The sequence below is a fragment of the Telopea speciosissima genome, chromosome 2, assembly GCF_018873765.1.
Source record: "Telopea speciosissima isolate NSW1024214 ecotype Mountain lineage chromosome 2, Tspe_v1, whole genome shotgun sequence".
Lineage (NCBI taxonomy): Eukaryota > Viridiplantae > Streptophyta > Magnoliopsida > Proteales > Proteaceae > Telopea > Telopea speciosissima.
The window spans coordinates 18,003,905-18,031,295 of record NC_057917.1 but is presented as its reverse complement, the minus strand read 5'-3'; the positions used below and the strand labels follow the sequence as shown (position 1 = coordinate 18,031,295).

Here is a 27,391-nt window from a genome sequence, read left to right as displayed (position 1 = left end):
AGCCTTACTTGTGGTTCAGTTCGATTTTTTTTTTTTTTTTTTTTTGATGAAAAGGTTCACTTCGAATCTTCGATATCCCATAAAAAATACGGATAATGTAGCAGGAAAAGAAACCCATCCAGGCTCCAACTACCTCTATCTCTCTCCTCGTAGTTCACTGCGACACTGAAAGTAGCCCTTCCTACCACGTCCTTTCTCTCCTCATGAGAAGCTGAACTGAATCTTTTTTTTTGAGCTTTCAAAGCCTAAACCATGGCGAAAGCTCTAATTTCCTCTCCTCTGTTTCTTGGTACTCCCCTTTCTTCTCCTTTAGGCCATGGTTTTCGCAGGTTCCCTTATCGGAGGCTCAACGATACCAGTGTGAAATTCTGCTTCCATGAGGTTCCTCCTATTCATCAATTCGACTCGTCGATCGATTTTCATGGAGTTTTTAGCAGAGCTGAAAGTTTGTTATACACCCTTGCTGATGCCGCTGTTGCAACTGATTCGGCTGGTGCTGCCACTGGGTCCACCGATGCCGCGGTTCAGAAAAGCGGTGGTTGGTTTGGGTTCATCTCAGAGGCGATGGAAGTTGTTTTGAAGGTATCTTTTTATCTAAAGAATTGGGGAAATATATTTGACGTTAATCACTTTTTTTATTCTTTCAAAATTTAGTTGGAATTGGAAGCCAAGTGTTAGTTTCGTTCGTTTAGTTTATGGCTTGTCTTGGCTGGGTCTAAAAACCTTTTGAGGGTTATGTGGATTGGGCGTCATAATTTTTTTTTTAATAACATTTAGAAACTTCCTTTTGATTATTTTTGCCGGTGAGGATTGTGGGAGTTTTATGGCTGGAACATTAGGTTCCCTTTCTTGTTTTCTGGTTAGGAAATAGCTTCTTCCGCGACATACCTCATTGCAGGAGGAAGGAACCGAAGCAATTACTGGAAGGGAGCCTAATGGTATGATTCAGACCATGCTTGGGGAGCTTCCTCCTTAGTAAGTGCTTTAGAAGTATCCATTGAAATATCTCTTTCAGTGCCCGGTTTCCATAAAGCATTGTCCTTCGTAGCTGCATTAGGAGACATTGTATAGACTCCGGTGATGTACTTACAGAGTTTGCACGTGTATAATCCTGCATAATCTCAAATGTTATCAGTTCTGGTATGTAGACCAAATGATACAATGTGAGCAAAAGTTCCTAGATTGATGGAGATACAGAACAACATATAAGTTATCATGCTTGCATATTTATCAATTGAATCTTTGACAATTATTCCAATAATTACATATTTGTTTTGACCCATGGATGAATATGCAAACATACATTTTATGCTTGTTTGAGTAATAGCAATTTGATTCCCCAATATCATGCTATGAATAGCTTGGATTTTCAGAAAAAATGCCATTCATTTGATGAGAAATGATAAGGAATATTGAAAATTTGAGAAGCTGAAGCTATATAATAATGCAAAAACAATAAAAAATTACAGAGACGATTGATCTGATGAGATGAATTCTTTTTCTTGCTTTACCTTCTTAGTAGAAATGAGTAAACCTTTGATTTAACTATTGAGCTCTTTGTAGATGAAAGATGAAGTAGTTTATTTATTGTTCTTCCTATATCTGTTTCTTGTCACTGCACCTTGGGTTGTGGTTGATCAGCTGTGACGAATTTTATCTTTTTCCAGCTCAGGAAGACCTTTTTAGTGGCTTGTTCAATATTAGCGAGTCCAAATACTCTAGTTTTAGAGCGTCCATGTGTCAGTTTCATTTATCAGAAACTGATTCAGCCCGAGAGGGATCCAACAAATATATATATATATATATATATATATATATATATTTTGGGGGGGGGGGGGTTGGGGTGGGGTGGAGGTGCATACTCAAATGTACACAGAATATAAATATGTATGTAAATGTGATAAGTGACTAGTGGTAGATCAGCCTATTCAAATTTAGCATACATATTCTTGTAATTAGGATGTTTTATTTAAATAGTAAAGAAATTTTTTACCCCTTTGGGAGCCCCTCTTCCTCCTTTCACCCATGGGCAGCAGAGATCGGTTAATGCCTTAGTAATAGTCAATCAGAGGATTGTAGGAGTGCAAAGGGCAAGGGGAAGGCCAAAGATGATCTGGTCTGAAGTGGTGAAAGAAAACATGAAATGCTTATGTTTGGACAAGATCTGTGATCTCACGTAGTTGACCTCAAGTAGTTGGGAGAATGCTTGATGAGTTGACCAGAACCAAATAGCTTTTAGGAGCCCCTTCAATAGGCTTTGGAGTGCAATTTCTTAAGCAATAAACATAGGAAGTGGGTGTAGTCATGCTTCTGTGGGCTTTGCAAGGTCCTTTAGATAACTTGACATTGTGGCCCATGGGCTATATTTGTGAGCAAGGCCAGGCTCTGCTGCGCGCCCGTTTCAGCTGTGGGCCCAATTTTTACCTGTAAGCTGAATTTGCTTTAGGGCTTCTGGTTATTTGTTAATGTCATAGACCATCATATGCAATTAAATTTATTTCTCCAATTGTTTATCAATAGAAATTACTGGCCTAATTAATTGGGTGTAAACATGGGACAGCTGGTCGGGCTCGTTGAGTATTCAATTACTAATTCTGTTAAAAAACTTTAGAATATAATGGCAAGCTATGATATTGATACCCATCCTGCTCATTTATTCGGTACAAGAATTGAATTCAGTCCTGAAATCAAACATTTGGGTTTTGCTACATTGGGTAATCAGGTATTGAGTATCCAGTTTACATCTGTAGTTTGTACTTGTCATATTTTTACCTTCGGTTGTTTATTACATGTTTAAGGGTTTGCCATGTTTGTTTATCTCGCTAAGCTCGTAAAGAGAATTTGCTACCTGGTCATACTTTATATGATTACTTGTGTAAGTTATTGCCTTTCCACCCTTCTTTGGGGCTTATAGATATAGATACTGTTGAGATCTTTGACTTGAGATAGTGTAAATGGATTAGCAAATAAAAACGTATGGGGTACTTGGAAGTTGAGTAATACATCAAATTTATAGCATGTCTCAATCTTGTTCTGATATTCAAGTTTAAAGCTGTATGTTGGTTGGTAATATTTATGCTGTTTGATATTTAAATCTATTCAAGAAAGATAGAGTAAGATATGTTGATAATTTACATGTTTTATTGGTTGCAGGTGCTGAAGGATGGACTTACAGCTGTGCATGTTCCCTATGCGTATGGGTTTGCTATTATCTTGCTCACCGTTCTTGTTAAAGTGGCCACATTGCCTTTGACAAAGAAGCAGGTGAATGTCAATGCTGCCATCATGACTTTAAGCTAATTAGAAAGCATGTATTTCCACCAAGTAAAATGTATTTTGTGGTGTTTGTATAGCTTATCTAAAGTAAAACATGGGAAAAAATCCCCATGGCGACAGTGTGGGGATGCTCTCCCACGCCCTCTCACATCCTGACCATGTGGGTCCTGCACTGACACACCCTCTCCTCCCTGATCATGTGGGCCCCCTACTGACAAAACTGTTTTCAGTGCGGTGATTGGTTTAGGATAGGGGATCCCCCTCCTACACTGTCGGCGTGGCAAATCCTCTCCCTTAAGACATTGATAGCTAACCATAACCATTCAAATATGGAGTTCAATTTTAGGAATGATACTATGATAGAAATAGATTAGGTGTCAGCTATGTATGATGACCTTGAGATGTGTCAAATCTCTTTCTTAAAGCTAATTTGTTTTTGGTTATCTATGATTAAGATGGGATCGATGAGTACGGCACATGGAGTCAACGAAACTAGAGCTTGGCAACATTTATCTGATGAAATTAAAAGGGAGGATTTTTTAAGATGGCACTGGCATTCATCATGCTTAATGATGCAATGGGTTCATTGAGATTTATTTCATCAAATGAATGGTGGAAACATCAGGTGAATGAGTTGAAATACTATAAAAGAAACAAGCTTATTCATGTGAGTGGGTGAATATAGAGTAGAGGACATGGTGACTTAAACAAATAAGGTTTGATTGAATGGTTTGGACATGTGTGGTGAAGACTAACAGCAGCATTGGCAAGAAGTGTTTATTGAAGGCTCTAAAAGATTAGGGAGATTGAAGAGAACTTGGACTGAGGAAGTTAAAAAGTTCTGAAAGCACATGATATGATGGAGTATATGGCTCTGGGTTGACTGGAATATGGGAGAAAACCCTTGCCTTGAATATTTACTTGAAAAGGCTTTGATAATGATGATAACAATAATGAAATTCTTCTTGGATAAATTTTCTTCTCATAATTTTTTTTTTTGCAGTTTATGAATTATGAGCCAATAATATTGGATCTGTACGTATTATTTATTGTTATTGATGAGTGATTATATAATCATTTACTTTTGTTCTGTTTGTAGGTTGAATCAACTCTGGCAATGCAAAATCTGCAGCCAAAGATCAAAGCGATTCAAGAAAGATATGCAGGGAATCAGGTAAAAAGCCTTATTTTCTTTTTCCTTTCTCTGAGGATTTCATCCATATAACCCAAAGCATTGGGATTATGGATTCAAGGTCTAGGGTTTATGATGGTATTCGTTCAAGGAACTAGGGTTATTAATTTCTGATGGAAAATTATTATTTTCTATGCTGGCTGAATTTGAGGGGGGGGGGGAGTTTCTAGGGTGCTGGTTATGAATAGGAAGAGGGATTTGAGGTGAAGGACAAATAGGGTTGTAAGGGGGTTTTACGTAGAAGGTTCTGGTCAGCTGTTTAGGAGGTGATCTTCATTGGTGATTTAGGTTTCCATGGAAGATGGAGCAGTTGATATGAATTAGGGATTTCAATATGAGGCCAGCTAGGGTCTGGGACATAGAATTTAGAGGGGCATGGTTGGGGTTTGTAAATTTTAAAGGAGACGATTTCTTACTTGCTACAGCAGATCTGGATCCTTGAGCATGAAAATAGTCCAAATATGCATCCCATTCCTCCCTCTGCTTGGAATCTCGAAATTATAGGGTCTCCCTAATTTTAAAAAGTCAGGCACAACTTAGACACCAACAATAAAAAAAAATTAATGATCTAGTGAATAAGTGGAGAAATTAAAAAATCATATGTCAGTGGTTGAAATTTTGAAGAATAAAAAAAACATTGACCTTTCGATTTGACATGGATAAACACCATCTATTTGAATTGAAATTTCAGTGTGTTTGTTAGAGCTGAAGACGAATACGGCAAGCCAAGAATCATATTTGGACTAGAATGGACCCACTTTTTTGGTCTTGTCAATCAAGCCTGTTTATATACAGGCCCACTAAGCTTAAAGAACATCTGATACCAGTTTGTCCAATTGAACTCAATAGCATTCCAAATTTCTTTTACCTCAGAATTAGACCATACTGCAAGGGACAAACTAATCTTAAGAACCAAATGAGCAGAGTCACTTACTAATCACCAAAGAATGATTGACTAATTGTGAACCATAATGTTGAACCATAAATAACTTGAATTCTTCTCTACCAATCAACTAGCTTTCTAAAACAGTTCCAAAAGAAAGAAAATCGAATGAACTCATGAATCATTCAAAAGAAATATAGCAGTTATATATCATCAGTCAAACTGTACATTAGCATGTAGTAATCAAAGAAATGGCAAGCAGGCTGACAAAAACTTGCATCAATATTCAACCAATTTCTCAGCTCTAGAAACAGTAATGGAATCCAAACCAAAATTTGTCTTTACCCACTTTTAGGCACTTCCTTCTAATCATATTCCTATCTATTCAAGGAAACCATGTCAGCAAGAAAAAATTTCGATGACTTATATAAAGGTTCGAGAACTCGCGAGATCTCGCCGAGTTTCTCGGTTTTTCAAAATCTCGAGTCGAGATCACATACGCATTCTAAAAGTGCATTTACTCGGCGAGATATCGAGATCTCGGTGAGATCTCGGTTTGACATAGGAAAATGCCCATCTAGGTCCTTTACATGAGTGCTAGATCTCGAGATCTTGCTGGAAATTCTTGGTATACAAACACCTATCTATGCTAGGAATCTATGCCATGAACCAAGATAGACAAGATAGACACTTATTTATGCCTAATATCATTTAAGTAAATGAAAGTATTTCATTTACTTAAGATATTATTCATAAATAAGAAAATTCATTTAAGTAAATGAAAGTATTTCATTTACTTAAGATATTATTCATAAATAAGAAAATACCTCCCCATTTGAATCCAATAAAAATAGTTCAAAAATCAAATTCCAAAAGGAAAAAAAGTCAACCCCCCAGTTCAAGAACAAAAACTGGATTTTCGGTAGTAGGTGCAATTTTCAACTTTCTAATGCTGGGGTTTTTCTCAAATCTAAAAATTCCATAAATCTTATTATGGTAAAACATTGCTAAAAACCAAAAGTGCGGTAAAATATTCATTTGTTTTGATGTCCAAAAAATTATTTCCATTCAGAGCAATTTTGACAGCATTCGCGCACACCAAATTAAGTTTGACCGGTACATAACTCTTTCAATATAAATCAGATTTTAGTAATCTTGGACTTGTTGGAAAGCTTTGTTTTTGGTGTACACGAATGCTGTCAAAATCCAGTTGTGTTAGAAAGTTTGAAAATTGCACCTACTGCTGAAAATCCAGTTTTTGTTCTTGAACTGGGGGGTTGACTTTTTTTCCTTTTGGAATTTGATTTTTTAACTATTTTTATTGGATTCAAATAGGTGGTATTTGCTTATTTATGAATAATATCTTAAGTAAATGCAATATCATTTACTTAAATGATATTAGGCATAAATAAGTGTGTTTGTCCTGGTTTCTAGCATAAGTGTGTTTGTCCTGGTTTCTAACATAAGTAAGTGACTGTCCTGCTTTCCCACTAACTGAAACTCCTATTTGGACTTAGTTTTTGCAAAATCTGATAGTGCCATTGTGTTTAAATGGCCTAAAATAGACTGAATACCAAATTTCAGACCCAAACTAGGTCTAAAACCCACCGAGATGAGGCTTCGAGTCGAGAAAAAAAAAAGGTGCACCAACTCGGTCGACTCGACTCGGTTTTTCAAGGGTCCGAGTTGGCACCGAGACCCGAGTTTTCGAACCTTGCTTATATAGACAACTTGACACTTAATAGAATTAAAGAAAAAATAAGTTTCTTAACATTTCTGTTAGTAGAACTGATGCAGTAACACTTGACTGGTTGGACCAGCAGTCGTTTTTGGATACCCAAACCTAGACAGAACCGGTCCAACTTGTTGGAATTAGTTTAGTTTAATCTCATGTCTTTTAGTTTCTTATGTTTGCTTTGGGTAGAATGCGTAGGAGATAGATAGGCCTGTAAACGGATCGGATTCGGCTCGAATACGGATCTGATGTAATCGGATTCGGATATTTTCTGGTCGAATACGGATACCTCTAAACGGATTCGGATGCGGATCGAATTCGGATTTTCGGCCATCCGTGTACACCTCTGCCTTGTGTAACCCGAACCTTCCTCCCCCTAGTGGATACAATTCACTCTCAATCCATAGTTTAAGATCATGATTCTCTTTTCCTCATATTCTAGAACTTGTTGAATCTTCAAAAACCCCAAATATCGTTATTTACTTAATTTTTTATAATTAAATATTCGGATACGGATTTTTATCGGAGTATTCGGATTTTTGTCTAGATATCTCTAAACGAATGCTGATTTTTGGTTACCCATTTACAACCCTAGAGATAGATAGATAGATAGAGTTTGGTTACAAGTTATTTTCAGTTTTAGAGTCTAATTAGGAGTCTTTGCTTTTCTCTTTATATACTTGCATATATCCAACGAGATGGACAGAATTGAATAGAAAATTGATTGGATTGTGCTCAACGTGTCAGTGAAGCATGATTGCGCTTGTGACCCCTCTTCTCCCTTGCAACTCTGATTTCCTTGTTAGATTTCTCCCAATTCTCTTATGGCCCTCCACGAATTGGATATCAGAGCTGCAGGATCCATCTTCCTCTCCATGAATTTCTCTCTTCCCTCTGCTAAGCAGTACCAGTTACTGTTTTCTTTTTCACTGAGCGATTCACCCCAGCAGTATAGATTATCGCTAATAAAAGAGAGAGAGAGAGAGAGAGAGAGAGAGAGAGAGAGAATTCGGTCTCTTTCTTCCACAACCTACTGCTCCACTGAAACCCCCAATCCCCCCCATCCCACAAGCAAAATCCCCACTGCCCTTTCTTCCCCCCCCCTGCTGTAGGGTTCCGCCAGCTGCAACAAAAAAGAAGAAGAGAGCATGAGAAAAAAAAAAACTCATACTTGGCTTAGAAGCTCTCGCCGTGAGTTGACTCCCCACATTGACACCCTCCTTCAAAGTTGCTGTCTTCCCTATCGAAGTCGAAGTTCCTGCCGCTGGTCTCAATTTTGTCCGCTGATTGTCCACTGGTAGAAGACGAGTTAATCACGTCTTCCACCCTTCCTCACTTTAAGTCCTCTTGAAACCCTCTTTTCCCATATTACCCCCCCTTAAGATCCTATTTTTTCCCTCCAGAATTGCCTCTTTAAACCCTGCTTTCTCCGTTGGATTCTCCTCTTTATTTTCTTTTTCCATATTGTTTGCTGGTACTTTTAAGTCTTATTTTTTTCTTTTCAGAATTGCCCTATACCTCTATTTTTCTTCTAGTTTGTCCCTCCCCCTACAGGTTACAATTCCCTTGTTTTTTCTAAGTTAAACTTACAATATTATGGTACTGCCATCCTATTAGGAAATTCAGTTTATTTACAATTTTACCCAGTACCCCATATCTTAACCATGGTGGCCAATAGTGAGACTCTCCAACAGCTAAACTCTTATAAAGGTGAGACTGATCCAAAAATTGACACCCATACTGAACGTGCTTCACCATAGCTGTCAGTTCCCTCCATACTATGATGACATCCATGCAAGTTTCTATTGACCAACTGGTGGCTTCTCATATGGGAAAGAGTCCCATCCAGTCTAGGGATTCTTCCAACTCCATCCCACAGGGTCTGTCTCATGGTACACCACCACATCATACACTACTACCACCACTACCATATAGAGTTGGTCGATATGATGATCCTATTTATGGAGCTGAAAGAGGCGCAAAGCTGGACGCCCTCGATTTTTATGGGGATAACAACCCAGAACAGTACCTTGACTGGGTTCATAGTTTGGAGACATAATTTAGATGGTACGGGTTGATTGAGGCTAGAAAGATATAATTTGCAAAGGCCAAACTGAAGGGCACGACTCGAATTTGGTGGATCAAGCAACAACGACAAAATCAGACTCGAGGCATTGGGTTAGTTACAACTTGGGCTGAGATGAGTGAAGCCATGAGCCAGAGATTCTTTCCTACTGACTACAAGCAGCGCATGCACCTCAGGTTTGGACAGTTGAGACAGGAAAGCATGATAGTTGAGGAGTATGTCACCAGATCCTATTATTTCACCACTCGATCTGATTTCAAGTGGGATGAAGAGGTATTGGTGGCATAGTTCCGCAATGGTTTGCACCCTCAGTTCAGTGCTGCACTAGCATCTAGTCAACTGCCTATAATGGAGGATGATGTACAAGTGGCATATCAGGTAGAAAAAAGTCTGAAACGGCTATACCCTCAGAAGACTTTTATAGATACTTTCTCCAAGGGTGATAGTTTCAATCAGCAACAATCTTCTCCATAGGGAAAGTCATTCAACAGACCACAAGTTATCGGTTCATCTATGGCACGTTTGAGGCCAAGCCACCCTTATTCTCCGCCTCGGTGTTGTTCCGACAGACCTCTTATGAAGCCACGAGCTGAGCTACAGTGCTTCTCATGCAAGGGGTACGAACACTTTTCTGCTTAGTGTCCAAATCGTCTGGTTGCTTTCGCTAATTATAAGGAAGAATTTAAGGCTATTAATTTAGAAGAGGCACAGAGAAATAACCTAGTACTTCTGGAGTCAGAGCGCGATTGTGAACCTAGTGAAGCCAAGGACAGCATTAGTGGTGGAGCGCTGCAACATTGTTATGTTCTTCGTCCACTTTTGGCTACACACAAGGTTTCTGACGAGCATGATTGGTGTCAAAATAGAAATTTCCAGACTAGAGTAAGATGCAGCAACAGTCTGTGTTGTGCTCTATAGTAATTGACTGATGTGAACCCAGGTTGGAATGACCCTTATTGGGTTGCTTACGGGCCCACCCAAGCAAGGAAGCACTCAAATTCAAGTTCTAGTGGTGGAATAGTAAAAAATTCAATGTCTAAAGGAGGATGGCAATTTTGTAAATAAGTTGAAGCTCATAAAAGGGTTGGCAGAATTGTATATAAACAGAACTCCCAAACAAAAGCAATGGATTTGTAACGTGCTAGTGGAAAGGGTAAACTGGGAAATAAAATAAAAATAAGGATAGAGGGTAATAGTTCTAAGAAGGAAGGGTAATATTGGAAAGAACCATAAAAGGATTTAATATATCACCAAAATGTTTGTCTTCAACCTCCAGAAATCGAATCAGCGTCACCGAGGAAGTAGAATTCAACTTGAGGATTTCGAGAATGGCCGTAGATGGCCCTATAGCTCTCAGCCAGGTATCGCCTAAAGGCTTCCTTGTCCTCACCCCAATATCAGCTATGGGTGCTGGTAAGTATCTCTCAACAGAACAGGATGGGTGGGGGGGGGGGGAAGAGATGGTCACATAACCATTATCGTACCAATCTAGTAGCAAACAACTCAAGCTTCATTCATTCCAATCTGTTCCTTTGTTGTTTACAAGATAGTATTTAAAGAAAATAAAACTCCTTGTTGGAATATGTAATCCAGAATACCGTGGGGGTACTCTGGTCCTTTTGGGGGTAGTTTAATTCTTATGTCATTAAGTTAAGTTGCTGCTCTTATAGAGTCAGTTAGTTAGGGGTAATTATGTCTATTTCAGTCCCTTTGTAACTTTCCCCTCTATTATAAATAGAGGGGCTTACCTATCAACGAATAAGCTATTCCATTCTCTAATTCTCTCTTTCTAACCCACGGTTCTGCTAACATGGTATCAGAGCAGGTCTGATCTAGGTTAGAAAGGAAAAAAACCCTTTTTTCTTCAATCGACTTCTCCCTCCTTTCTCTCTTTCTCGGTTTCACCTTCTTCTGTTTTTCTTCTTCTCATCCTTGTAAGGGGGCAGCACTAATGAGGTAAAAACCTAAACCAATGATTTAGTTGCTGCCCTCCTCCATCCAATCTATTTTTTCCATTGAAATTCGGCTGGAAGCATACCTGCGATTTGGAGTTTTTTTTCCAGAATTCCTTGGAGATCAGATTTTTCCACTTATGAAGGATGATCCTCCATTGTTGGAGCCTCCTACGCAACCTTTTCCAGAACCTTTATATCCTCTTCCTTGTGCTCTCCTTTCTTTTCTTCCTTAGCCTTGATTTACCCCAATCGATCTCCTTTATCAGGGTTTTGAAACGTTTTTTTCAAAACCCTAACTCCATCGATTTTTTGGGTTCCTCCTTTCAGATGCAGCTGATTTTTGGGGGGTGATTCTCTACTACTATAAGCCCCACTCGACCTGAGCTTGGATCCTTTTTGATGGCTGGATTAGTTTTTATAGCAAAAGCTTCCTTAACCTTCTAATTTGGTTACCTGCTAAAAACCCTGACAAAACCCTGACTCCAATCGAATTTAGGGTTACAGGTTTTAGCTTTTGCTGATTTTTGGAGGGCTGATTACTTCCATTACTAGGACCACTCAACCTCAATCTTGCACCTATCCAAGTTTTCTAGAAGACCCCTACCCCAATCAATCTCTACTTTCAGGGTTTTACAAAACCCTGACACATCGATTTTTGGGTTAGGGTTATTTGCTGCTGCTGTAATTTTTTGGAGGTGTTTCTACCATTAAGAGAGGCAAACTACTTCAATTATTCATGGCTTGAAGAAGTATTTTACCTAAGATAGCTGCTGCCCTTTTTTTTTTTTTTCCTGCACTTTTGGGTGTTTCTCCCCCTTGAAGATCAAGTCTGAAACACTACAAGAGATTGGTTGTTCGTATTGGAGATCCATTCAAGCAGCTGAGGACAGCATCTATTACCTGAAATCATCACACTTTGACAAGTCATCATCAGTTTTTTGAAGCCCCCTACCCTCCAATCGATCTCAAGTTTCAGGTTTTTTACAAAACCCTGACTGTAATCGATCTAAGGGTTACGGCAGTCCTCTCTTGCTGATTTTTTGAGGAGCGTTTTATCACCATCAGAGGAGTACTCGACCCAAGTTTCAGCATCATTCATGGAGTTTTTTAACAAAATTCAGGTTTCTTCCTTACGGTCACCTTATACATCAATCGATCTATTTTTTTTACTAGTTCCTATGTGGCTGGCTGCATCACTTACTATTGGATCTGCTGAGTTATTATCTTATACTTGCTGGTTCTATTGAGCTTTACTACATACCTTGCTGGTTCTATTGATTGGCTTCTGTAAACATGACTAGTTGACATGTTACTGCTACCTTTATGAGGACTACTACTGCCCTGTTCTTGAAACTGAGTATCCTACTATTGGAGATCGAATTTCTTTAATTGTTGAAGACTTGAATCTACTACCCTGAAGATCAGTTTATTTGGGATTACAACAGTGTGTTCCATAGTTATTGGTTGCAACTACGAACCTATTCAGTTGTGTGAAGTTTTCTCTACTGATTCAAATCCAGCTTACTTTGAGAGCTTGATCCTAGCACTGTTCACTAATTCAGATCTGATCCAAGTTTTTTTGAAGTTTATTACATCAATTCTACCCAGATATCTTCGTCAGTTCTATTAAGCATGTGGGAGTTTACAAATTGGAGTTTTGCACACTGGTTCTTCCGTGTTTGAAGATTGATCAAGCCTTGAAGATTGGAGTCTTTCTTTACTTCAAATCAGATCTGTTTACTTATCAGATTTGAATATTGGAGTTTGGTGTCTCTCCCCTGCAGGAGTTTCCATCTAAGGAGTTTGTTTGATCGTTTGAAGATGGTTGGCAATTTATATGTTGTGTTGTTTTTCTCCGTGATTCATTCTCCCACTGTTTTTTTTTTTCACTTCACCACCTCCCATACCATACCTTTGGCATATATCCATTACCACTTTGGAAGTTTATGGTATTCTCTAAATTGCCATTTCTTTCTTTTCCATTACCCTTAGCACCTTTTGGAAAATTCTGGAATATTATACTTTTGCACTATTTCTTACATCATCTCCGTTATCTGTCCACGTGTACTACTACACGTGAGGGGGGATTATGTACAATACACCTGTAGCCATTGTAGAAAGCAGAACTTGCAGAAACACTTGGTGCAAAACATAAAAGATAAGTGTTTCCACCATTGCTATAGGGTATCCTTCGTTATTGGGTTGAGTTTGCTATAAGGGGGAGATTGAAGTATTAAAGTATTGAAGATATTTGGTTGTTGTGTGTCTATTTGAGGATTTGTTGTCAGCCTATATGAGGGTTTATAGTTGGGTTGATTCAGTTGTTTTTGCTGCCTGATTCAGTTTATTCCGCTGCTTGTTGCCCTAGTCTTTCACTTCAAGATTTTATGTCACTATGACAATCTGAGATTCATCACTGGATAACTATTGAAGATCGTTGAAAGCTGCCTTTTTGGGAAGAAATTCCAGTCCCGGTTTGCTGATCATGTTTGTCTAAGTTTTGAAGATCTATTTTTTAAGTTCTTGAAGGTTTATTTGGGAGCTGCATTCATCTGTCAAGCTGGACTCTGCTGCAACATTGTTTCTTCTCGTTTTGTTCAAGTTGGGTATTAGTGCCTTGTATGCGCCAACTTGAGGGGGAGTGTTAATATTATTATGGAGTTTTTTTCTTATTAGTTCAAGCTGGAGCTTCTTTTTACTTATATGTATAATCCAGCTTGAGGGGGAGTGTTGGAATATGTAATCTAGAATATCGTGGGGGTATTCTGGTCCTTTTGGGGGTAGTTTAATTCTTATGTCATTAGGTTAAGTTGCTGCTCTTATAGAAAGTTAGTTAGGGGTAATTATGTCTATTTCAGTCCCTTTGTAACTTTCCCCTCTATTATAAATAGAGGGGCTTACCTATTGATAAGCACATTTATGTGTGAAATCTTAGGGCATAAATCATACATTTTATCACATTGGACAGAGTTACTCGGTGCTTTCTTGTGCTTTTCAGGTTTTAGGTGAGATCTCATTCTCCCTTTCCTCTATTTCTCTCTATCTTCTTCTTCTTCTCCCTCTATTTCTTTTATTTTTTTTATATGGTTGTGGTATGTGGATGCACTTTTATTCTCTTATTTCTTTTTATGTGATTATGAAGTGTGACTACGTTTTTGTTATTCCTTTCAATTCGCTTTAGTTTGATAGGTTAGATGCTCATGTGTTAGAACGCCAATTTAATCCCTTAATTTTGTTAGATGCTTATGAGTTAGGATGCATTAATTTTCATTAGTTTAATTAGTTTAATTTAACACTTTAATTTGGTCCACTTTGCATTACTTTTAAGTTAATTAAATAGAGTGGCGTATATCTCCTCGTGTTCGACCCGTAGCTACAATTGACCCGTACGCTTGCGGTATTATTTTAACTCAAACACGAGGAGTATTATTTTCTCAGAAAAAGAAGAGAAAATAATAAACTAAAACACTTCGAACTACTTAAAAATCAGAAAAATAAAATGGACTATAATCTCCCCGGCAACGGCGCCAAAAACTTGTTTGAGTTAAAATAATACCGCAAGCGTACGGGTCAATCGTAGCTACGGGTCGAACACGAGGAGATATACGCCACTCTATTTAATTAACTTAAAAGTAATGCAAAGTGGACCAAATTAAAGTGTTAAATTAAACTAATTAAACTAATGAAAATTAATGCATCCTAACTCATAAGCATCTAACAAAATTAAGGGATTAAATTGGCGTCCTAACACATGAGCATCTAACCTATCAAACTAAAGCGAATTGAAAGGAATAACAAAAACGTAGTCACACTTCATAATCATATAAAAAGAAATAAGAGAATAAAAGTGCATCCACATACCACAACCATATAAAAAAAATAAAAGAAATAGAGGGAGAAGAAGAAGAAGATAGAGAGAAATAGAGGAAAGGGAGAATGAGATTAAGGGTTTAGAGAATGAGATACCTTGATGTGCTTGAATACTTGAATAAACTCACCATGGCTTCCTCTTCTAAATCTCCATGTCTTATCATCAACATAGGAACTTAGACTAGGAAGCTTTAAACTAAAACTATTACAACCATTAAACTAGACTTATGAAATCAAAACTAAGAACTTAAGCCAAAAATAGGAAAAGAAGAGAAAATTTCACTAAGTGAATGAAATAAAAATTACACTAAAAAACTGAATTAAAATTGAACTAGAAACTAACTAAAAACTGAACTAAAAAACTACTCACCCCTTACAACCCAGAGGGTAAGGGGTATTTATAAGAGGAAGAGAGGAGAAGAGAGAAGAGGGAAGTGTAGGAGAAATATTCCCTAAGAAAAGAGAATATTCTCTTCTCCTTCCTCTTTTACAATGCCTTGAATCCTAAGAAAAAAGAAAAAAAATAGAAAGAAGAAGAAGAGAAGATTGTTTATATAGACCTTCTATTTCTAGAAAAGTAAACTTCCAATTCTAACAAGTGCTTCCTTTTCTTTGTAGATATCTTCTCCAAGCAATAAAATCAAAGCATCTTTGATTTTTCAACTTTCCATAGGTGAGAGAATATCTTTCAAAATAAATCTATCCCAAATAAAATTCCAGAAGTGCCCTTGAGAAGTTGGAGGAGAGAGAGAGTAAGAGTGATGACTAGGATTCCTTCAAGAATAAATAAAATACCCATTCTGTCCTTCAGAAAATGTGGAGCATGGGGTGCTTATATAGGCCTCACCATTGTGTTCCTTACGAAAAATCATCCAAAATAGACCCAAATTTCGTCCAATTTGGAGTTCGGGAGCCCAAGATATCTCAAGTTGAAGTTGGACTGTCCAGAGCCCTCCAAATGGAATCTTTCGGGTACAGGAAATATAACTTCTGGTTATTGCGTTAAGGCCCCTAGAATCTGAACTTTTGCTTCACTTTGTCTCCGGCCGACTATCAATAATTGCAAATAAACCCCTATAGACCATTTTCGCACTTCGTTACGAAAACGGCCGTAACTTCTTCGTTTCAACTCGGAATCAAGTGCCGTTTGAACCGTTACAAAGCTGACTCGATGGGCTACACATTCAAGCCATTAACACCTTTAAACAGCTTAAAAACATTTTTTTAGCATCATCTCTTCCATTTTCTCAAGAATTCACCTAAAACCTGAAAAGCACAAGAAAGCACCGAGTAACTCTGTCCAATGTGATAAAATGTATGATTTATGCCCTAAGTTTTCACACATAAATGTGCTTATCAGATTCCCCCACACTTGAACGTTACTTGTCCTCAAGTAAAGCAAACACAAAAACTAACATAGAATGTAGAAAATCCTAACTCACTTTCGTAGGAATCACGGTTGCACTTAGCATGTGCAACAAGCCTTTAAACCCCTAGGTTACCCCTAGTGGACGAGTTGTGTCTCGTGAGTGTTTGTAGTGAATATACACCCAAAATTCAATTGTAAATGAATGATGTAAATTTTAATCATGGCATAAGTAGGACAGTGCACATAATCCCAAAAAGTGCTCAACTAAAGATCAAGGAGCCCAAGGTTCCCCCACACTTGAATTTTATTACCCCACATCAATTCAAGTAACAAGCATGCATCAAGTTCAAGGGATCTCCTCATATTTTCTGAATACTACTCACCTTCAAGTAAACCCCCCATAGCATCGATGGAACCAAAGACTTAGGCATTGAGTAATGTTGACCATACCTTTTTTTTTTTTTTTTTTTTTTTTCAGGCATTAAGGCAAAAGTTTTTTTTTTTCTCAACCACAAACTCGATTTCTACTCCACTACCGTTCTCTGAATGACATGGTGGAGCATACACCAGACACCCAAATACTTGGTAGCTTCGCTTTTTGCATATATCCATAAGACATTGAGACATTGATGCAAGAGTTTTTTTTTTTTGAGTTTCCTTCCAATGAATTTCGATCAAGTCACCCTGCTTCATGAGGCACAGTGTCCTGTCTAGTCCCAAGGAATTCTACTTTCTTTTCTGTTCCTTGTTTTTTTTCTTTTTCCTTTTTTTTTTTTTTTTTTTTTTTTTTTTGTTTTTTCATTCACTTCCACTTTCATGCCTTGTCTTGCCACAAACAAATTGGTCTCAACTACTAGCCAAAAGATCAAAGGGTCCATAAAACACATAGAGGAATCTAGCCATCAAATGAAATAACGCTCATATTTTTCAATTCAATCCCTCTCACCGGATACAAACCAATTACCGTCCTTGAAAAGGGATTTTTTATTATTTCGCATGCTAGGATACTTAATTCCCTCTTTCTCTCGTTTTGCAATCAAAGAGACATATGCACAAAACCAAACTATTGTCACAATCAAAATTCACCAATTAAGCCCAACACCTATCAATGAATAAGCCATTCCATTCTCTAATTCTCTCTTTCTAACCCACAGTTCTGCTAACACTCCTAATCTAAATTTAAAACTGAAATAAATTCCTAATGCAAGTCTATCACTTAATAAATCCTAAAGCAATCCTATCACTAAATAACCTCGAAGATTACAAGATAAATCCTAACTAATTAAAATCCCTAATAAATTAAATATCCTCTGAATCCAAAGACCCAATTGAACCCAGCTCATCTTGGTTTGGGTTTTCAAACGGGTTCGGCCCGGCCCATGGAACAACTCCTGCATCATCAGCGGTGGTAGTTGCATCAGTGCCGTCTCTAAAGACATTCGCAAACTCGGTTTGAAGATAGAGCCACATCCTAACACCTACAAAATTGTGTGGGTGAACAACACTAATCTTAAGATCATTGATGTTTGCTCATGTACTCTATTGGTGGGTTGGTTGACATAGTGCAATATGATGTCCTACCCTTAAAGGTGTGTCGCATCCTTTTGGGGCTTCCGTGGTTGTTTGACAAGAAGGTTCAACATTGTGGTTATGAGAACACATGCTCCTTCAAACACGGTGGACTCGAAATGAAGTTCCTCCCAACTAAGGATCTTCCAACAATTAAGCTTGAATGAACAACATGATCTTTTCTCCTCTAGCATGTCAAGTCTGATGGTCTCCTTGGTCCTTATCCAAACTCGACGGAGTCGAATTCTTTTCAGAGGAGGAAAATTGATGTAGTAGCACTTGACTGGTTGGACCAGCATGACCGAGTTTGGAAACCCAAACCTAGACAGAACCGGTCCAACCTGGTTTTTTGGTCCAACAAGGGTTGAAAGTGGTTTAGTTTAATCTTATGTCTTTTATTTTCTTATGTTTACTTTGGGTAGGATACGTAGGAGATAGATAGCGAGAGTTTGGTTACAAGTTATTTTTAATTTTAGAGTCTAATTAGGAGTCTTTGCTTTTCTCTTTATATACTTGCATGTACCCAACGAGATGGACAGAATTGAATAGAAAATTGATTGGATAGTGCTCAACGTGTGAGTGAAGCATGATTGCACTTGTGTGATCCCTCTTCCCCCTTGCAACTCTGAGTTCGTTCTCAGATTTCTTCCAATTCTCTACTAGCCCTCCACCAAGAACTATCTCCAACAATCAGCACAGTGACTTGGATAGAATTTAAAGAAAAGGGCTTGATGGCATCTTCCCTATGCTTGAAGTTTGTTTCCTCTTTTGCATTGGCTGTTCTTTCTGTTTCTTTTTTTTCCCATGCTTGAATTTCTTTTGCCGTTGCTATCAAAAAATAAGATAAAAGGGTTGTAGAAGATGAAGAGCTTCAACCCTACTTGTGAGGTTAGATATACATTGTCAATGCTGAATGCTCTTGCAACATTAAACATAAACTGGAACAAAAAAGTAATAATTGAATGTAAAAAATACTCAATTATTTAATGCTGATATGCTGGGTGGAGGGAGATCTACCTACTTGAACCACCTCTTCAAATCAAAAAGGTTATTAGAAAAGCACCCTCTTTAGTTTGGTATGGTCCATTGGACCAAAATGTGGTGTCTCGTGGCCTCCTGAATACCTTCTTTGTAGCCATAAGTTGGACTTGATGGAACTACCCCTTTTAGCTATTTTGGCTGACATTTTGCAGCTGATCTCTATCAGTTACCTTTAATTTAGTATGTCAAATAGATTGAAAGGTGGTTAATCTCTGTGCGAATTTGGGAAGCATGAGTAAATGATATTTCTGTTTGTCATCACGGCCATCATAATATTTGATTTTAACTGTTTAGACAATAAAATATGGCCCCTGCTCTTTACACCTTGTGACTTTTAGTTTACTATTTCCCATCGCATCCTTATTTTGTCCATGTCTATGGCATGTAAAACGAATAATGAAGATTAGAGTGTGTTATAATATCTGTTGGTTCCTGGGCATGCAGTTTGGTGCTTATTAGTTTGTTTTCACTGTTTTGTTACTGTCAGGAAAGAATTCAACTGGAGACATCGCGCCTCTATAGACAAGCAGGGGTTAACCCGTTGGCAGGTTTGTCTTTCAGTTAGCAGTTACATAGCCTTATTTGTGTTTCTTTTCTTGAAAAGAGAGGAAAAATTCTTGGTGCAATGGTAAGGTTGCTCTATTGTGACCAAGTGGTCATGGGTTCGAGTCTGGAAACAGCCTCTTTGTGAAAGCAGGGGTAAGGCTGCGTACATTATGACCCTCCCCAGACCCTGCAGTGGCGGGAGCCTCGTGCACTGGGTACGCCTTTTTTTTTTGGTAATGAATCTGTAGTATATGTGTTTGTAGTTAGCACTTTTAACATCAATAAGTACAAAAAATTGGCTTGAACCATTTGTTGGCGTGCGGTTGTGATTAATTTTTGTATAGAATCTGAAGCAGTGATGTTTCTATTCCGAAGAGCAAGAGGACCAACAGCAAACCAGGTCATTGGAGTTGACCAAGAATGGACCAATATGTTTAATTTTGAGTGTCCAATGGATTATATGGGCCATGAGCTTAGTATTTTTTTTTTAAGTTTTCTTTTGTAATGGGCCAATTCTCTAAGCCCATGTATGAGGGTTTTGAGTCATATAGGGGATTAGTGTTAGTTTTTATTTTGTTTAAGTTCTAGAAGAGTTTCTATGTTGTGGAAAACTTAGGTTGTAAGAGATTCCTCCTTCCCCAAATGGTTTCTAAATTTTGTTACTAGTTTCTATTTCCATCTTCCTTCCTATTTTGTTTTCCTTTAGTTTCTAATTCCATTCTTAGTTTCTAGTTAGACAGAGTCCACCTACTATTCTCAGTTCAACTACTAATCCCTGTTGTTTCTAATTTGGATTCCAATTTCGGCAAGTTACTAATTTGATAACCTTTTAATATATTCCAATCTGGCCATTGAATGGTCATCAAACTTGGCTGAAACACTCATTCTATCTTCAAGGCTACTCAACCAAAGTTGTGACCAGATCTGACCATCCTAAACCAGGTTGCAGGTTGTTTCCATTTTATGGGGTTATTGAAGGACTCCGGTTCTAGGTCTTGTAGGCTATTGGTTCCCAGCCTTTGGGTAATTATTTATCCATTAGAAACTTATTGATATTAAATTTGAGGAATGTTATTTTGAGCAATCTTCGTTATCAATTAGTGACTTTCCCTTTTGCTTGCTAAATGAATATAGACGTGTCGACAATTTCATCACATATTATTCATAAATAAAAGTTTTACCTCAATAGTGTCCTAGGCAATTCTCTTCTTTTTAGTTGTTAATTGAATGAGAGTGGGGCTGAGACAACGCAACCAGATTTAAATATGAAGGTATACACTTGGGGTTACTACTAGCTTCTAGCATGACAGAACTGCTTGAATTTTTTCATCCATAGATGGTGATCTTATGCCATCAAAAGCTGAGCAACCGGTGGAGATTGTTCAACATCCATGTGTTAAAGGTGATTTTAGAGTTAAAATCATTAAGGCCCTCAAAGTCTTCTTCTCCTTGTGAACTGGAGGCATGAGCTCAGTGGAGGCAGAAATCTATCAAGCAAGAAAATGTAGAAGCTGAGGAGAAAACAAATGTTGTCATGTCATTGATGCCTCAACCGATTCTTTGTAGATGCGATATATTGCAACTACCAATTTGAACAAGTCGCAGCCACCACAAAACCTGAAAGGGAAGAAATGAAATATTTCATATTTTTGTTCAACTCGGTTGGGCTTTTATGATTCAGCTTCCTTGACATGCCTTTTCTGCATTAATATGATGCACCTTCAATTCTCTCTCTTTTTCCTTTTTTATTTGGGGGAGGAGAGGGGAGCCCGGAATTCTGTCCAAAATCTGAGTGCAGATAATTATGTTATTGCTGAACTAAAACCTGGGGTGATAAATTAAATTAGATTAGTTGGCTTGAGCTGCAAGTCACAAGTAGAAGTATAGAGATCAAATCTTTAAAAAGGTGATTTATGGCATGAATTGAACTCAACCACAGTGATTTTTGTGACATTAATTACCAGAACAGGTCAACGACGGGTCATATTTAACCCAAACTGGACTGGATACAGATAAATCCTTGCCCAAAATCGGATTTTGACTTGGGTTGGGCATAGATTATGTTTCTCATCAGTCTCTCTCCCTCTCTCTCTCTCTCTCTCTCTATATATATATATATATATATATATATATATATATAAAATTTTCATCCTGGTTTATCTTTCAATTCATTGTCAAATATTTGAGGCTATGGTCTGCCCAATCTTACCTCATCTATTGTACTAGCTCTTGGTTCTGTTATGCTGCTGATACTAGTTTATATCTTCTAACTATCTGTTGTCCCTAAACAGGATGTCTCCCAACTTTAGCGACAATACCAGTTTGGATTGGTTTATATCAAGCTCTTTCAAATGTAGCAAATGAGGTAAATGAAAGGTTAATGTGCATTAATCTTAAGATTTTTTATGATCAGGTATATGTACTGGTGAATTGGTGGTAACTAATGTTAGCTACTCTTTTTTAAAGGGACTGCTGACGGAAGGTTTCTTTTGGATTCCATCTTTGGGGGGCCCCACCTCAATTGCTGCTCGACAAAGTGGTTCAGGCATTTCCTGGCTTATTCCATTTGTGGTAATAAAACTTTCTGTCTCTAGATTTGTGAACCTATCATTTTTTCTGCTATAATCTATCATTGCCTCAGATTTAATTATTTCTGTCACCATCTTTCATTACCTTCATCATGAATGTCTTATGCAGTTATGCCAGCTCAGCATCAGACATACCATGTTAACATAAACTTTCAATTGTATATCACATGCCTGTAATGCTTAGAGATGAGAGAACCTATAGTATGTGGGTGGAATATAGTTTGACTTTTGGTCCTGGTTGTGTTCCCTAAACTTGGAACATTTTCTTGTTGCTATGCAATGGCTTAATGTTAGGTCACCCTTGTCATTAGTCCTTGACTACTTGCACTGGATGATTATATCCCGTCCTTGGAATGGTAATCCAATCAAAGATAAAGAACAAAAACATGGACAACTAATGGAAAGAACGTGAACAGTTGAATGCAGGCTTTCTCTTACTAGTGCAACTTATGTATGGGTGTAGTCTTGCAAGGTCCACCCTTTTTAAGTGCATGCTTGCCTATTTAAACATATCTTGAGAAATGTTTTAGCAATATCAAAACTTTGGGAGACCGTTCTCTGTGGGGGGAGCATGGCCGCTGCGCATGTGCGGGGACCAATGAGAGGTGGCACAGAGGCATCTTGGGGGGCAGGATTTCCGCCTTTCACAGGGGTGGGGCGGTCATTTTGCCCCCCCCACTGTGTCTGGGCGTGGGTGGTACACTCTCCCCACAGAGAAATTTTCTCCCAAAACTTTTGTTGGTAAGGCATGAAGATGTGCTATGGGGCACAGATGCAGTAAGTTACCGCTTTTGTTTCAGAAGTTTTTGCATTCAATACAGATTAACATATAGTGTATAATCCTCCTTGCAGGATGGACACCCACCGTTGGGCTGGTATGATACTGCAGCATACCTCGTTCTACCTGTCCTCCTCGTTGCTTCTCAATATATTTCAATGGAAATCATGAAGCCACCCCAGGTGGTGAATCAACTTTATTCGTTAAACCCTTCGTTTTTCCTGTTTTGATTTTTCCTTGTTAGTCATTTTGTAGTCCTATTAAAGTTATCTTTTTGGCAGACTGATGATCCATCTCAAAAGAACACGCTTCTCGTTTTCAAGTTCCTTCCTCTCATGATTGGTTATTTTTCCTTGTCTGTTCCTTCGGGATTGTCAATCTACTGGTTGGTATCTAATTATCAATTCTTTTATTTGATGCTTATGAAGCTTATCTACCAAAAACATTGCCGTAACAACTTCTACTAACTTCATATGTTTCCATCAATATCACACTTCAGCCATGTAATTTCTTATGGAATAACTTGATCATCTCATTTATGCTTATTCAAAAAAATGGTGAAATCTGAGGAGTGATATAGAAACATTTTATGTTACCATCTCTCATCGATGCACCACGGCAGAAACCACTGACATACAAGGAACTGACATGTCTATATTACTGATGTATCCATACCATCTACCATTTTCCATTTGTCTGACTGTTGACTACAAAACGATTTGTCTCTCGAGAATTCCCACCAGGGACATTTTGTAAAAACTCCTTATGATGATTGACAATTTTCCTGAGGTCAGTAATTTAGTCAAGTAATCTGCAATGGTGTAATAATCATCCAAAAATGGAAAAAAGAGCCTGCTATTATGTTATATTTGTGATGAATAAGACCCAAAGGTAAACACATGGCATTATCTAGTTTTTGCACTGCATACACAATGTCCTGTTATTTCAAAGTATGTTAATCTCTTTTGAGTTGTTAGGTTTACAAACAACGTCCTCAGTACAGCACAACAAGTTTGGTTACGGAATTTAGGTGGTGCAAAACCAGTTGTGAGTGAGAATGCAAGTGACATCATAACTGCAGGTCGTGCAAAACGAGAAACTTCTCAGCCAGTCCGGGCTGGTGATAGGTAGGTCTTACATTTTGCAAAAATTGTATTCTTAGTTCCTAGCTGGTTTATTACTTCAATCACTAATACGGCAGACAACAGATTTAGACTACTAAAAGAAGAAGAGAAGAAGAAAAAATTGAACAAAGTTCTCCCGGCAGAAGAGGTTCAGACTCAAGATTCTACATCTGATTCTGACGACGAGTCTGATGAAGAGATTAAGGACAAGGTACGTTTGAACTCCAATATGACTGTGACATGCCATTATTTTCTGTTATGTACGTTTAAATTCCTGTATGACTCTGACATGTCATTATTGAATGCTATGTCTTATCCAAGAAAGTTTGGTGTTTTTGTAAACTGCATGTGGAGAACAATTTGCATTAGAACTGGACTGGATGAAGCTGCCAATCACCACCCTATGTGGGGAAATGACATATAGGGGGCTGTATCCTAAGTGGGAACCATGAAATCAAATAATGAAATTTGCCAACCCCCTAAAAAAGACTTGAGACTCCATTATATGGTTGTAATCCTTAAGATTTGTAATTTGCCAACCCCCCAATTGAATTTGAGGAGAGAGATAGACGCATAAATCAATCATTGCATCATCATGATTTTTGTTTCATTTTGTTTTTTTTTTTCTTGGCATCCAAACATAGCCCAAGATTTTTCTGACCATCCTTGAAAATTATCATGTTTAGATCAGCTGATCAGAACTTTTAGCATTGCCGGTATCCAAAGTGGGAGCCATTGAATGGAAGTTTCTAATCTTACGTCCGTGTTTAAAATTTAAAGTGCTAGGGCCCAACTACTCCTATGTCTTTTCATGCTCCTTTTGATGTTTATCATCATCGTCGCAGCCAATTCCATAACTGCCGTACACTCTTAAGATTATCATCAAGTACATTCTAGAATTCTTGGTTTTTCCAGTCCACATACTTTTTTCACATTACCCTATGCCTTGAGTCCTTTAACTGCCTGAAAGCACTCCTCAGGTGTACCATTATTTATCCTGTCCGCATTTGACAAAACCTTAGTCAAACTCTCCTTTGTTTCTTCACCTATTTGGGGTATGCCTAGCTTTCTTAGATGCTCTTTGGTTTTGTTACAAAAGCATTTCAACATTCCCTTCTCAGCTGCACACAATCAATGAGTATGTTGATTTCTGAATTTCCAGCATTGTCTTGCAAGCCTGAAAATCTTTTTGCCATGACTTTGAATGTTCACCTTAGTTTAGTCTGCTTTGGTCAAATCAAACTTTTGTCCTTCTTCCTTTGATCAGCGTTCATCTTTTGAAGTTCTGGATCCGACAATATGGCATAATGAAGTAACATACATAAAATGGTAATGATTGACTGTGAAACAGTAGGTATTGGACAGTTGGCTACACTACCTAAAATGATTTTTTTTTCCCATTCTGGAGTTATGGTCATTGAACCACCACTAGTGCAACTGGGTGTTGCATTCTTATTTATAAGCATTAAACAATACAGAATCTGAACTGGAGGCATGAGTTGACAACCCCTCCCAAAGAAAAATTATATAAAAGGACTGAATCCCTTTGTAGTGTTGCATCCCTATCACTATTTATGGTTGGCAGCCTGACCAATTCCAATATAATTTGATGGAATGCGTATGCGTGATCTATCATTCTAAACTCTCAACGGATATTCTAATTTTGGAATAGATTTTTCCTGGATTTGCAATTCAAAATCTATTGATTATATTTGGCAGGATGAGGAAGTCCTTGAAGGGGCATATGCTTCTAGTGGTAGCAAACAGATTCCAGACTATTCTGGGCCAAGGAGAAGCAAGCGATCAAAGCGGAAACGCTTGGTGTAAACCTATCATGTATATTTATTCGTCACCCGTGGTTTATGGTGAGAGATGTATCTTAGGTTAATATATATGATGGCCATTTTTATGTTGGCTTATTCATTTTACTGCATGTCATGAAAATCAACTGGCAGTCTAAAGGAAATGAAAATTATAGTTTATGGTGTCAAGAGAGAATTTGTTTTTTCAAACTGTCCTTACTTACAACCATTGCTAGAAATTGAAGTCTTCTAAAACCAAATGATGAATGCTATGAAATTAGCCTCCATTTAGGTGAGCGCAGGCATGCATAATGACGAATGCCATTCTTGGAAGTGATTCTTCAGAGGGAAGTTCTTGGGAGGTATTTTATCTTTGCATTTGTGAAATTTGTTAGAAAAATGATATCATTAACTATGTTCTTATAACTCTACAACATCTGGTGTTGTCAAGACTGCGGATCACTGGCGTGCTATTAGAAGTTAACTCTACTTTGTGAGTTTGACCATTTGTTCTCCGTAGATACACGGTGAGTCTGAAACTCTGTTTTTCAAATTTTTGTGGGTGAAACTTAACAGTAAAGGAAGAAAAGCAAGTTCTGTTGCGGTTCTCTACCTCATTAAAAATCAATTTGTGATTTTCCTTAATTTAAACTTGATATTTACTCCAGAATCCGGATCCTCAAAAATATCAAGGCTAAAAGACACAAAATTTGCATTATAACCTTATGGTTGGATGACTAGTGAGTTATAGATTCAATATCAAATTGTGTGATGGAAGAATAGTAGTCAGGCATTTGTCATCTGAAGGTTTATTGAATCTGAATCAGAATATAAATTTCATCCTGCTACAACAGAATACTTTAGATGACATCAAAGACACTCAAAAGTAAAAATATATCACCTTCTTCAGCTAAAAGGACATCAACTACAATCTCTTCTACTTGCAAGGTGGAAGCAGCATAGTTCATCTATTCATGGCTTAGTTGGTGGGTGCCGGTTTCCAATTGGGCTTGGTCCAGATGGGACTTTACGGGTCTTCCTCCCTTGGATCGTGTTTCTGGTTCTCTCCTTATTCATACACAGTACACAGAAGTTCAGTTACATGCTATATATGTATTATGCTAAAATAGATAAAAAGAGTGTAGCAGTTGTGATAATCAGAATACATATTTGTGACACTCACCCAAGTAGACAAGGTGGATCCAGAGGCTGAGGGAGATCCGGGTTGTGGACATCCAAGCCCGAATGCAGCTGTGATCACCATTGCATAAGAGGTAAGAAGATTCATTAAAATTGCAGGTATGTTGGATAGTCAGAAAGAATTAATGTTTTCCTTTTGTTACATGTTATCTATTTCATTTTACATACTTGGAAACCATAGTTTTTGACAAAGTGAACTGAACTAACAAGGTAAATGAGAGAAGAGAATGGTAGCTTGCCTGATTCTACAGCTTGAACCATGATAGAGTTGGAGAAATGGGAGTGTGATGCTGCAACTGCAAGGAGGATGAATGCAAAGAGAAGATGGATTAAGATTTGTCTTCCCTTCATCGTAACCAAGAGCTTCTCCATGGTTG

General features: G+C 37.9%; 1 protein-coding gene and 1 long non-coding RNA gene across 2 annotated transcripts; one reads left to right on the top strand and one right to left on the bottom strand.

Annotated features, from left to right (window-relative positions):
- Window positions 1-132: 132 nt before the first annotated feature.
- On the top strand, window positions 133-26,007 carry LOC122651416 (inner membrane protein PPF-1, chloroplastic). The gene is made up of 11 exons (XM_043844797.1): window positions 133-582; window positions 3,154-3,264; window positions 4,376-4,450; window positions 19,464-19,524; window positions 21,814-21,887; window positions 21,989-22,093; window positions 22,963-23,070; window positions 23,170-23,273; window positions 23,866-24,015; window positions 24,097-24,223; window positions 25,732-26,007. The coding sequence occupies exons 1-11, from the start codon at window positions 253-255 to the stop codon at window positions 25,837-25,839; spliced, it is 1,353 nt and encodes a 450-aa protein (XP_043700732.1). The 5' UTR covers window positions 133-252; the 3' UTR covers window positions 25,840-26,007.
- A 593-nt stretch (window positions 26,008-26,600) lies between these two features.
- Window positions 26,601-27,094, bottom strand: LOC122651415. The gene is made up of 2 exons (XR_006331450.1): window positions 26,998-27,094; window positions 26,601-26,879 (listed from the first exon to the last, which is right to left on the bottom strand). It is a non-coding gene; the product is annotated as an uncharacterized LOC122651415 (long non-coding RNA).
- Window positions 27,095-27,391: the final 297 nt, after the last annotated feature.